At 39.9% G+C, this 12,798-nt stretch overlaps 1 protein-coding gene across 7 annotated transcripts in view; it reads left to right on the forward strand.

Moving 5' to 3' along the window:
• The window catches only part of VAMP4 (vesicle associated membrane protein 4), a 41,991-nt gene that overhangs the window by 18,613 nt on the left and 10,580 nt on the right, over positions 1-12,798 (forward strand). For 6 of the 7 annotated variants that reach the window (XR_007516885.1, XM_049881218.1, XM_049881221.1 and 3 more), the window contains 3 exons: positions 1,726-1,776; positions 7,913-8,013; positions 8,948-9,027. Coding sequence is in view for 6 of the 7 variants with exons in the window: in XM_049881218.1 (XP_049737175.1) it covers positions 1,726-1,776; positions 7,913-8,013; positions 8,948-9,027 (232 nt within the window). In the remaining variant the exon portion in view is untranslated. Of the gene's footprint in view, positions 1-1,725; positions 1,777-7,912; positions 8,014-8,947; positions 9,028-10,996; positions 12,793-12,798 lie in introns of those variants that run through there. The other variant, XM_049881223.1, reaches the window with a different exon arrangement.

The following is a 12,798-nucleotide window of genomic DNA, read 5'->3' on the forward strand; positions in this document are numbered from 1 at the left end:
CTCACATTTCTAACAGTAATTTGTGTCTTTTCTCTCTTTCTCCTGATCAGTCTGACTAGAAATTTATCAATTTTTACTTCTGAAAGAATCAGCTTTTTTTCCCCATGAATATTTTAAAGCCTCCTGTTACTTAATAGATAAGACAAACATAACTGCTTCTTTTTTTTTTTTAAAACCTATACCTGGTGGCGTAGAGGTTAAGTGCTGTGGCTGCTAACCAAGTGGTTAGCAGTTCGAATCCACCAGCAGCTCCTTGGAAACTCTATGGGGCTGTTCTACCCTGTCCTGTAGGGTCGCTATGAGTTGGAATCTATTGGACGGCAATGGGTTTGGGTTTTTTTGTTTTATATTTGGGTTAATTTTAACCCGATAATTTTCAGATTATATATTTTACTTTTATCGTTTCCTCATTTAATGGCTGCTTTTACTTGCTTGGAAACCCTGATGGCATAGTGGTTAAGCGCTATGGCTGCTAAGCAAAGGGTCGGCAGTTTAAATCCGCCAGGCGCTCCTCAGAAACTCTATGGGGAAGTTCTACTCTGTTCTCTAGGGTCGCTATGAGTCCGAATCAACTCGACAGCACTGGGTTTGGTTTGGTTTTGGTTTACTTGCTTTGGAGACCCAGGTGGCGTAGTGGTCAAGTGCTACGGCTGCTAACCAAAAGGTTGACAGTTTGACTCCACCAGGTGCTCCTTGGAAACCCTATGGGGCAGTTCTACTCTGTGCTGTAGGGTCGCTATGAGTCGGAATCGACTCGATGGCAATGAGTTTGGTTTTCAGTTGACCAGTTCTTTTTTGTTCTTGCCTAGTTTTAAGGGATAGCCTCTGGTTCCAATATTGATATTTTGTGAGTTGCAATGTTAACTTTCACTTTGAATCGAATGCTGGTCCAGTGAGTGTTTAGTTAGAGCTTTAAAGATTTAAGGAATATAGAGTAATTAAGGCAAAGATGATATATTCTGTTTATAAATTATGTTAAATTAACTGTCTGTAGGCAGACTTTTCCATCTAAAAATGTGTTTACTTCCTCAGTAGTTGTTTTCTTCACTTCGTTGAAAAATTGCTATATGCCTAGAAGTTTAAGAACCTATTTTATTTTTAGCCTTGTGGTTTATACTTTCTTCTGTATCTTCACAAGAATGATAATTACTTAAAATATCAGAAAGTTTTCACGTCAAGAATATTAAAATGAACAATAAACAGATGATAATTTGAGAAATGTTGATATTTTCATACGTTCTTGTATTTTCCCTTTGCTTTATGTTGGTAAGTTTAAGATGAGTAATAAATGAAACATACTTAAAAATGTTTAGTGTTTTGAGTGAATTTTTTCTCTCCATGTCCCTGCCAGTCAGCATAGTATCATAGCCTAAGGTCAAGGTGAATTATATTTTCAGTTGTTATATTTCAGCAGTTATTGATTAGAACCACCTGTATATAATATATAATTAATGATTATATAAACCTTGATTTCTCTGAAAGTTGTAACAGTTGGAAGTGTTGGGTTAGCTATGGCCAGCAGTAAACACCAATGAAGTCAAGAGAGGCTTCCACATCATTTAGTTCCAGCATTACCAATAACGGGTGGCTCCTTGAAAGAGATGACTGATCATGTTTAGAATTCAGCTTAGTTGTCTGTGTATGTGTGTGTGTTTTCTGGGTTTTTTTTTGTTTTTTTTTTTTAAGTACTATCACTACTAATATTTGCTTGGTATTTCATTTTAGAAGGGGACCATCTGGACCAAGATTTGGACCGAGAAATGATAAAATTAAGCAGTAAGTTCCTGAGACACTCATTTGTTTAAATGACTATCATATTTCTGTGTAACCAGGTGCTGGCATGAACCAAATCTGGCTGCCACCTGTTTTTGTAAATAAAGTTTTATTGGCACACAGCCACACTCATTTGCTTACATATTATCTACTGTTGCTTTTGAGCTACAGTGGCAGAGTAGTTGTGACAGAGCCCTTATGGCCAACAAAACCTAAAATAACTACTATCTGGTCCTTTTCAGAAAAAAAATTTGCTGACCCATGATGTGAACTAAATGTAATTCCTGGATTATAAAAAAGCCCAATTCTTTTTATTTTCCCAAAGCTATAAGGAAATGCAATTTCTGGTTGGTGGTTTTTGTTTTTTTGTTTTAACTTGATTGCCTTATGTCAGATCCACTTATTAGTGTAATCTGAAGGTCTGTTTTAGTTTTAAATCTATAGCCTGATTCCCATTTTTAGAGTGATAATAAAAGTAATATGACAGATTTAATTGTTTGAAGAGTAATATCTTTTTTATCTACTTCCAGAATCTTTTCATATCTGTAACTTATCCTAATCCATGTATCGATCTAAGTTTTATGGCTAATTTTCAGTTTAAAGCCTTTGCTGTATATACAGTAAAACTTGCAAAAGCCGGAATCTTTGTAAGGCGAAACCTGTCAGAAAAGGAAAATTCAAAATTTTCCGCTAATGGAGAGTGATAGAAAAGTGGTACACTGCACCCTGTCAAAGGCAGAAAACTTGTGGGACTCAGAAGAACAGAACAGTCCTGGCGAATTCCAGCTTTCCGAGGTGTCACTGTGTTATTGGTGTTAGATGCTGTAGTGAATGTATCTAGTGTTTGAAGGCTATGCCTCCTGGTAGGGAGGGAGAAAGAATGGATAAAGCAGTGAATCACACATTAGGTTGAGGGAAGGACCCTGGACCAACTGACCAAGCTGTAAAGACTATGGAAGGCAAACTGAGGGGCCAAGAGTCACTTTCCTAATCCTGGAAATAGCTGGCACTGTAATAGGTTATCTAGTTATCGGTCAGATACTTGGGCTTTAGTTAGATAGCTGTTGGTGTGAAGAAATACGTCCTCGTCCTAAACCTCATTCTAGCTAATAGATTTCAAGATCCAGAACCAAGGTACCAACAAATTGATTAAAGTACCAGATGTGGTGTATTGGTTTTCTATTGCTGCGTAACAAATTACATGACCTCAGCAGCTTAAAACCACACACATTTATTATAGCACAGTTTCCATAGGTCAGGAGTTCAGGTGTGGCCTGGTTGGGCCCTCCGCGCAGGGTCTCGCAAGGCTGCAGTCAAGATGTCGGCCAGGGCGATGTTTCGCCTGAGGCTCAGGATCAAGCTCATGTGGCTCTTGGCAGAATTCATTTGCTTGTAGCTGCAGACCTTGCGCTGCTGCTTTTCCAAGGCCAAAAGGAAGAATGTGTTCAGGGAATGCCTGAGCCCTCTCTAAAGGGCTGACCTGATCAGGTCAGGTCCACCAAGAAGAGTCTTTATTTTGATTACTCAAAGTTAAATTCATTCCAACCCAACCCACTGCTGTCTAGTCAATTTCATCTCAAAGCAACCCTATAGGACAGGGTAGAACTGCCCCATAGGGTTTCCAAGGCCGTCAGTCTTTGCAGGAGCAGATTACCACATCTTTCCCCCGCATAACAACTGGTGGGTTCGAACCACTGACCTTTCCATTAGCAGTGGAGCGCTTTAATGACTGTGCTACCAGGGCACCTGTTAAACTGGTTGGGGACCTTAATTACATTGGCACAATCCCTTCACTTTTGTTAGATAACAGTGTAATCACAGGAGTGCTATCCCATCACCTTTGCCACCTTTTGTTGGCTAGAAGCAAGGTAGAGCTTTCACCCATGCTCAGGAGGAGAGAGTTACGTGAAGGCGTGGGTATGGGGGCAGGAGTCACAAGACCTGTCTTACAGTTCGCAGTATATTATGCAGTGTTGAAGTTCCACTGTTCCATTATACAAATTAACTAATAAGGATTTAAATTGTTCTTCCACTGATATGTGTGGGACATTTTACTGCTGCTCAAAAGCTGAGAGCTGGTTGATTCCAGAACTGTGACAGACAATGTACAGGGTGAGCCTGGAACATCAGAAAGTAAAGAAATGCTCAAAGTGTGCTGGAGATGTGTGAAAAGGACATAGAAACCAATGTGAATGGGCCCCCACTGGCCAAACCTGGGCAAGAATTAGCGTCAAAATAAACAATGAAAGTTCAGTATCATAATCCATCAGCATCCCCATTTTACAGTAAGAAATTCAGGCTCAAATAACAAGTGTCAGAGCTAGGGGGAACTGACCTCAAAATGACTTATATAAGATGTGGATAAGTACATTTCTCGGAGCAGTGTAAATGACAAATGTGGAGTTACAATCTATTGCTGAATAAATGAAAATAGAAAGCAAATCCTCAGGTTTGCAAAGTGGTGCTTTTGTCTCTGGTATGACAAGTTAGAGCCTTCCCTCCTTCTGGGGGGTGACCCCTCATTAATAAATTGCACCTGGACTATAAGTGAGCTACAGATACCTGGTGAGAAGCCATAACTTTGAGCCTTCCCTGAGTGTGGTATAACTTGTATACTTGAGCATGCTCGTTGTTGCTAGGACCCCGGAAGCTCTGCTTATGGGGCTGTGACAGGAGAAGTAGTTTCTCTGGAGAATGACAAGTCTAAGTGTCAGGCACACAGGACAAGGCAAGTCCAGGCCTGACTGCTTTGTCTGGTAAACATACAGTGAGCCACTTTTAGATTCAGACAGTTTATTACCTACATAGACAGTGATTGGAAGTTGCCAGCTCCCCAGGTCCTTGTCCCACACACCAAAAATGGCAATACCAAAACAAAAGGGCGGATGACTACAACTCGAGTTGTGGGATACACCGTTGCTAAGGAACCAATTCCAGATTGCAGCTGAGTTGCCTGTAGGCAGCAGATATGGCCTGCAGAAAGCTTCATACCTCATCAGAACCTGGGAGGTGACAAGACTCTTTCTTCTGACAGCCTTCCAGGGGAGATGGGTGAGTGGGAAATGGCCTTACAAGCCACTCATCCTCTCCTGTTCCAGGAGGCTCATGGAACATTTTGCTAAGACTCAGATTAGCTGTGGTTCTGGCCTTCTGCTGCCAGCTCTTTATGAAAGCGCCAGGATGCCACGGCAGAGCTGTTCCTTTACACTGAGCCAGAGCGACTCTTGTACCCACCCACGGGGTCTTGTTCTCTTACGCCTCAGCTTCTACTAGAGAAGGGGACTCCACTGATGACGCACTTGTTTTTGTCCTTTGTTTCCTGTCTAGTATCCTGCAGAGTGAGCCTGGTACTGGGTGTGGCCTACGGGGTCTTTTGAGTATGATTTTCTAGCTGAGCCCTAAAACCACTGCCAGTTGTACAGAGTGGGTATTATAGACTATATGTCTAAGTGTGTATGCCAGGCATACACACATGGATATGTATATGTATATATTAAATTACCACAATAACTTTGGTGATTACAGAACTTTAGAATATTAAGTATAATGGTTCTTGCTCTAAAGCGGAGGGCCTACCAGATTTGGTAAGAAAGTTACATCAGAATACACAAATTACACTTTGTTGAGACAACCTCATTGTCTTAGTTATTCTCTCACACTCTAGGAGGATAGAAGTCCGATTTGAGGCTTTCTGTCAGCTCTTGGGGAAGGTCCCTGTCATCAGCCCTCCCCTGGGTCTAGGAGTTTCTCAGTGCAGGGACCTGGGTCCAAAGGACTTACTCTGCCCCTGGCTCTTTTTTCTTGATGGTGTGAGGTAGCTCACCTCTCTGCTCCTTCTCTCTTTTATGTCTCAGAAGGGATTTACTCAAGATACAGCCTAATCCTGTAAATTGTGTCCTGCCTCATTAGCACAGCTGCCTCTAATCCTGCCTCATTAACATCGTAGAAGTTAGGATTTACAGCACATGGGTAATTATATCAGATTACAAAATGGAGGACAACCACACACTATGGGAATCATGACCTGGCCAAGTTGACACACATTTTTGGAGACCACAGTTCGATCCATGACATACACCAATGCTCATCTAACCAAGGCCTGACTTACCATTGTGCCCAAGATGGTGGAGCACAATTTACATCTTACGCAAGGACAGTTCTCTGGTGTTAACTTAGTATCCCAGATTGTTAGCACTGGTGAGTTCCTTATGTTAAGATACGTTATTATCTGTCGTTATAACATTTAAGTGCAGGGTATTTCTTGTCTGCATGGGCAGATACGATATAGCAGCAGCATTGTTGCTTTGTTTGAATTTGACTGGCCACTAATTATTATTTTGCTAATATTTATTGTGTTTTCGGTGAAGGTCTACACAGCAGTTTAGGTTGCCATTGGTTACATTCTTCACAGTGTGTGTACCTTCAAAGGCCGCAGATGAGGGTGTAAAGTATGAAAACTTTGTGAGATATGGGTGAGTGTGGCATGTTGCAGACTGTGACTTTCTCTCAATGGAAGAGAGCTGGCATTTATCAGACGTGTGCTAAGTGGTAGATGCTGTGTTAAGTGCTCGAAAAACACTGTCACCTTTAATTCTCACAACTGAGATGAGATTATTCTCTTCATTTTAAAGGTGAGAAAATAGGCTCAAAGAGGCTTGCAAAGTGACTTGCCAAGTTGCGCACACTGTAAGTGGTAAAGCTGGATTGCAGACTCAGGTCTGTGCGCATACAGAAGTCAAGCTGTCTCCTCAGCTACGGAGCTTCCCTGTTGATATCGGAACAGGGAGATTTCAGGAACACAGTGCTATCAGACTCTAAAACCAAAACAAACTAAACCGCTTGCCGTTGAGCCCATTCCGACTCATAGTGACCGTATATGACGGAGCAGAACTGCCCCGCAGGGTTTTCTAGGCTGTAATCTTTACAGAAGCAGACTGCCATATCTTTTTCATGCTGAGCAGCTGGTGGGTTTGAACCATTGACCTTTCCGTTAGCAGCAGAGCGCTTAGCCACTGCACCACCAGGGCTCCTGTCAGACTCTAGGAGGATTTGGAATAAAGTTGAAAACGTCTTTTTCTTTCTGCATGTCTTTATCTTTTCCTGGGTATGTTGTTCTCTTTCCTGTCCTTTCTTCTACCACGTGACCCTCCTTTAACTGACAGTGATACAAATCTCCACTCCTCCTTCACAAACCTGCTTTTCCTTTGAGATCTTAATTTTCTGTTTCGTTTTGGCTATCATCCACTACCGTTCATTTGCTCAGATTATTAATCTAGGAGTCCTCTACCCTTTTCTCTCCCTTGCTCTCCCATCCACACCTGATCGATCACTTAGCTTTTGAAATACTCCTCTTACATACATATATTCCTTAGCCAAGAGCTTTCCCACTGTCCACCGCCTTCTTTACTCTACCCAGTTACTCTGATCCAGGCTGAATTCACACAGGCTTCAGTGTCTCCTAGAACACAATTTACCTGTCCATTTTGGAAACCGAATGTTTTCATGTGTTTCTAACATACTTGGGCAAACTCTTTATTACCCTTAGTGTATATAATATAAGGAGCCCTGATGGTGCAGTGCTTAAGCACTTGGCTGCTAATCAAAAGGTCAGCGGTTCTAACCCACCAGCTGCTCCACTGGAGAAAAGACCTGGCGACCTGTTCCCGTAAAGATCACAGCCTAGGAAACCCTACAAAGCGGTTCTACTCGGTCTTACAGGCTGTCTATGGGTTGGGATTGACTCGACAGTACACAGCAACATCAACATGTATGTAATATTCATAGCTGTGTCTGTGTGGTGCCTCAGCAGCCTACTGAAAAGGAGATGAAACTGTCAGAATCAAGTTGTCTAACTAAATTCTGCTGTTAATGGGCATTCTGGTAGTATATTTGTGGGTTACATTACTAGTCAGAAACAGGGCTAAAAAGAAACCGTCTAAGTTAAATATGTTGTCTTTAATTGCCTGTGTACTTACGCTCAGAAACGGAAGAACATTCTTAGAAAGCCTTAAACTTAAAAATTGTATAGTTGAACAATTCTCTGAGAACTTGCTATTTTCTATCATAGCTAATAAAAGTTTCGAAAATTGTAAATATTCTCAAAAGAAGAATAAGTACTTTATCTTTTTATTTCAAATAGTGTTCAGAATCAGGTGGATGAAGTTATTGATGTCATGCAAGAAAATATCACAAAGGTAATTGAAAGAGGGGAGAGACTAGATGAACTACAGGACAAATCAGGTACAGACACTTTATCTGTTTCTTGGTGGTGTTAATACGTGTTTTAGTAGCTTATTTCTTCTCCCGTTTGTCTAGCCAAAGACTAGGAATGATGGCTTAGGAAACTGACATTTGGTTCTTAAGTTTATGATTTTAATGGTTTAATTTTAACTCCCTCGACTTCCTGTCATCCTCTTACTGTATGATTTCTTAAATTGTTCAGTTGAGAAGAGAGAATTTAAAAATTCATTGTTGGAAAGTTAGAATAGAAAAAACAACCCTTGGTTATATTTTTCTTTTGCTTTATCGTGTTGTTGTTCGGCTTTGTAGTTCTTTTGAGCGCAAGGATTAGAGGTGTAATCGCTTTTTCCAAAACTTATTTCAAACTTATCTGATATTTTATTTTATGTTTTCTTTGGTAACTTCATAGTCCTTTACCGACAGGCATTGGTCTTTGTATCTATAACAGTTCCTGGCATATAGTAGGCACTCAAACATTGTTTGAATGGTGGACAGCTGAGTACCCGATCATTAATCCTTGACAGACTTATTTAACAGAAAATATATACTGTTTTGCTTCAAAATCAGTCCACTTTGATATCATCTAGGAATCTAACCTTCACATGTAAATATCTTTCTTTAGATGTGCCAAGCATTTAAAATTTTAAAGGACATTTCCTTACCAGAATTTATGTTTATTTAAAGGCATTGATGCCGTGGAAAGACTTCTCTTAATCTTATAGTCAAAATGGATTAAATAAACTGATTTACAGCAGTTATTTTTTTTTAAATACAAAATGCCAGAATTTGTGGGTAGAAGAAAGGGAGGCTGTTGTTTTCGTGCTTAAAAAGGAGTGAGTTTGTAGAATTAGAAATTAATATTTTCTTTGTGTGACTAGATAAACCAATCCTGTTATGTCGTTTAATCCTTCTCTCCATCCTCTGTGTGATATAGAAAGCTTATCGGATAATGCAACTGCTTTTAGCAACAGATCCAAACAACTTCGAAGGCAAATGTGGTGGCGTGGATGCAAAGTAAGTGAATCAGAAGGTATTAGTAATATTGGATAGCGTCTCAAGTGGGTTTTAAAGATGCGAAGGAAGAAGGGCCTCTAGATCATAAACTCTGAGAACACGGGCAGCAGCTGTCTGGCTTCTTATTATGTCTTCTGAACCTGGGACAGGTAGGAACGCAATAAACATTCCTCAGAAGATTCCTGTTGGCACGGGAATAACTACAGGAATGCATCAGGTGCCTAAAGTGGTGCTTTCATACATTTCTTTGTAGAAAATAATCCACGTTTCAGTAATAACTGGCTCTAGTAACAAATGTAAATTTTTATATTTATATTCTTTTAACTTACTATTAGTACTTTTTAGAGGCACTTATAGCATTAAATGTAGCAATACTAAAAATAATAAAATGGAAACTACAGAAAAAATAGAATTTTCTGTTAAAAGCAGTTCACATATTGGAATTTGTTATGGAAAATGAGGTTAAGAAAAAAAGTCTCTCCTCTCCCTTGTTATTCCAGACAGTGTTCAATTAGACTCACAGAAGTTTTTAACAAGGGAAAGAAGTGTAGAATCACTCCATACTAATATATTCCTGCAAAACATTTTATAGAAGCTAATTTACTTCAAATATGGCTGCTAAACATTAAAGAGTTTCTTTTAAGATTTTATGGTGAATTTTGTATCATGTGAGCAAAGCCTTTATTTTTCTCCTAAGTCTATGTGTCATTTTTTACTTTGTTGAAAATTTTAGACGTGAGTTCATTATTATTAGTCTCATTTTCAGATTTAACAATAACTTTTCTGAACTTGAGCTTGCTGTATGCTAAGTCTTTCTTCCAGGAGTGGCCTTGGACTCACTGTTTTCTGTCTACTTGTTGACTCCTCTTACTTTCAGAAGTAGACCTGCGTTTCCCACCCTTGCCTAGAATATTGAGTCCTTAAATTTCCAATTGTGTACACTGGCTTGAAAGAACAGAAGGTCCATGAGCCGTTCACGCTCCCCCATCACACGTACCCATTCATGTAGCCACCACAAGGTGATCAGAGTGTGCAGCTCACCAGGACTGTCTTCCCCCGCTCCGAGCAGACAGCTGCTGCAGGCCTCTATTTACTGACCCACTTGGGCACACACACAGAGTTCACTACCTGTCTTACCTTTCAGTGTGACTGGGGGCAACCCTTTACAGACCTTTACCTGAGGATGTGGAGGGAAGCTATTACACAGAAGAGCGGGCAGCTCAGGCAAGCTAGTGTTCAGGATTCAGAAACTCTGCCTGGGGAGAGTGCCTAGCCTTCTTTAACCATATGTAAGGACTTTCATTTTATGCTTTATGGGGTTTAGGTAAGGTTTAGGGGGAAAAAATGGAACTAGATTCTTAAACGGTGTCTGTAGCACGCCGAGGACCTTTGGGGATCACTGACAGCATGTATTGGAAGCCATTTTTCTATAACTTAAGCAGATCGTTTAGAGTAGCAACTATAGCTTCAGTCTCACACACCCCATTAGCGCCTCACTGTGTTGCCACTTGTCCAGGACTGCCTCTGCATGCCTGCCACGCTCTGGGCTGTTTTTCATAATGATGATTTAGGAAGGGGTTTAAGAAAAGGGACAGAAAACAGATCAGGGTTGCCAGTGATGAAGATTGCATATAATGGGGCATGAGGGAACTTTGTGAGGGGGTGGAAATATTCTGTATCTTGATTGCGATGGTTGACAACTGCCTTATTTGTCAAAACCCATGGAAATGTACTTTAAGAGGGTACATTTTACTCTATATAAACTACAGGTTCCCCCCACTATCTGAAAGTAAAGCATTCCTATGAAACCTTTTGTAAGCCAAAATGTCATTAAAGGGAAGAAGCAATTACCATTAATTTATATGGGAAAATTTTTGATTGTTCCCAGACCCAAAAATTAACCTACCATATCATACCAAATAGCACATAAAACCTTCACAAGCTCTCCTAGGCTTTTTTCACACCTTAGGATGCATCTTGCTCATGGATGCATGAAATAAACCGAGATAAAGCACAGACATGGTCAAACCCGTGACGGCTTGATGCTGAGATGCTGAGTGTGGTTCCCAGGGAAGGAGCTTGGTGTCGCCACTCTAGCTGCTCGGGATTCGTGCTGCTGCTTTAACAGCTTGCTGCAAAACAAACGCCGGACGCGGTTACTGCTTTTCACCTTTTTTCATAAAAGTGAATATCCTCTTCGTATTTCTTTTGGTTAGCGTAAACAGGTACTAATGTAGGTCTTTCATAAAAGTGATGTAAAGCAAACTTTCGAAAAGCGGGAGATACCTGTATACCTTAATAAACCAGACAAATAAACAAGCAAACTAGCGACTAGGGGGTAGTGGAGAGGGAGAATCCCTGACACCTCTCTAAGCATCTAGGAGCTCAGATAAATGGGTTTTTGTCCATGTCATCTGGAAGAGATCTTTGAGCATATATGAGTACAATACTGCCATTTTTGGCTATAAACATTTTCTGGCAGTGCTAGAAACCCAAGGAAGAAAACTCTACTCATTAAGGTGTCAAAAATTTATATTGATATTTCCATTTAAATCTTTTAAATGTTAAGGTTAGCACACATTAACAGGGCAAATTCATGTATGTTTTGGGCAAAGTTGAAAAACTAAGATTGTAATTGCTTTAGAAGTATTGTTAGATTAAAAAAAAAGATTAAAGTATAGTATTATGTGAACCCATATACCTACTAAAAATACAACTCCTCTCTCCATCTGGTCTCAGTCTGTTTCTACAGTTTTTGGTTATAGTAATTAGTAATTTTTATAGGCATTGGTGTCCAAATTGTAAAGCTTCCATATATTCCTCCTGGTCATTTTGTTATTGTCATGAATGTAATGCCACTGAACTGTCAAAGTAATTTATTTCAGTGACAACTAATTGGCTAGTTGGTTGCTATTTATAATCATCAGAATGTTTCATCTGTTTATATTAACTGGGTATCTTTTTTTCTGAGTGAACCATCTTTAATCAGTTATGTGTGAAAATGTTTGATGAAAACAAGGCTTTCATTTGAATTCATCAGGAAAATCAAATCAGTTTATAATTTAGGCATTTTAGGATTAAATATGAGTGGGACAATTTTTATAAAGAGAGATGAGGTGGGCTTAAAAATTAAGTAGCTGATCAAGGACTAATCTTACTGAAACTGGCACACAGAATGCTCTTAGGTAAGATATTGATTAAATTAGGTTACTCATCAAGAGTCTAAATTATATTTCTCAAATGAAGCTAAGAGAGAAGGAACTTAAACTTTGAGAATAAGTGCTATAAAAAATGCTGCTGTAATAGTGCAATTGGATGCGTGTGTTACTGGTCATATCCTGGCTCTCAAACAGTTACTAAAATATTGTCTGCTTTTCCTGGCCTCATGTTAGAAGTCAGCCTGAGAGAGAAAGGGTCCAGGTCCTTGAAGACCTTGTTACTATTCACTGTAGAGTACAGCCTTGAACAATAAAGTGCAGCCAAAAAAAAAAAAAAAACTTAAATTTGGGGATGCAAAACAGTCAGCAAGTTTATATGACAAAAATTTTGACTAGAGGAGGCAGGGCCAAGGTGGCAGAATACCCAGACAATTCTGGCAATCCCTCTTGCAATGAAGACCTGAAAAAACAAGTGAAACGATTATATTTATGGCAAGCTAGGAGCCCTGAAAATCTAAGGCAAAGATAGAAAACCGACTGAGCAGCAGGGTCAGGGAGAGATAGTTCAGAAGTGGAGAGGAGTTGCCGAACCTGAATTGCCGGGATCCCTCAG

This window comes from Elephas maximus, chromosome 3 (genome assembly GCF_024166365.1).
Source record: "Elephas maximus indicus isolate mEleMax1 chromosome 3, mEleMax1 primary haplotype, whole genome shotgun sequence".
Lineage (NCBI taxonomy): Eukaryota > Metazoa > Chordata > Mammalia > Proboscidea > Elephantidae > Elephas > Elephas maximus.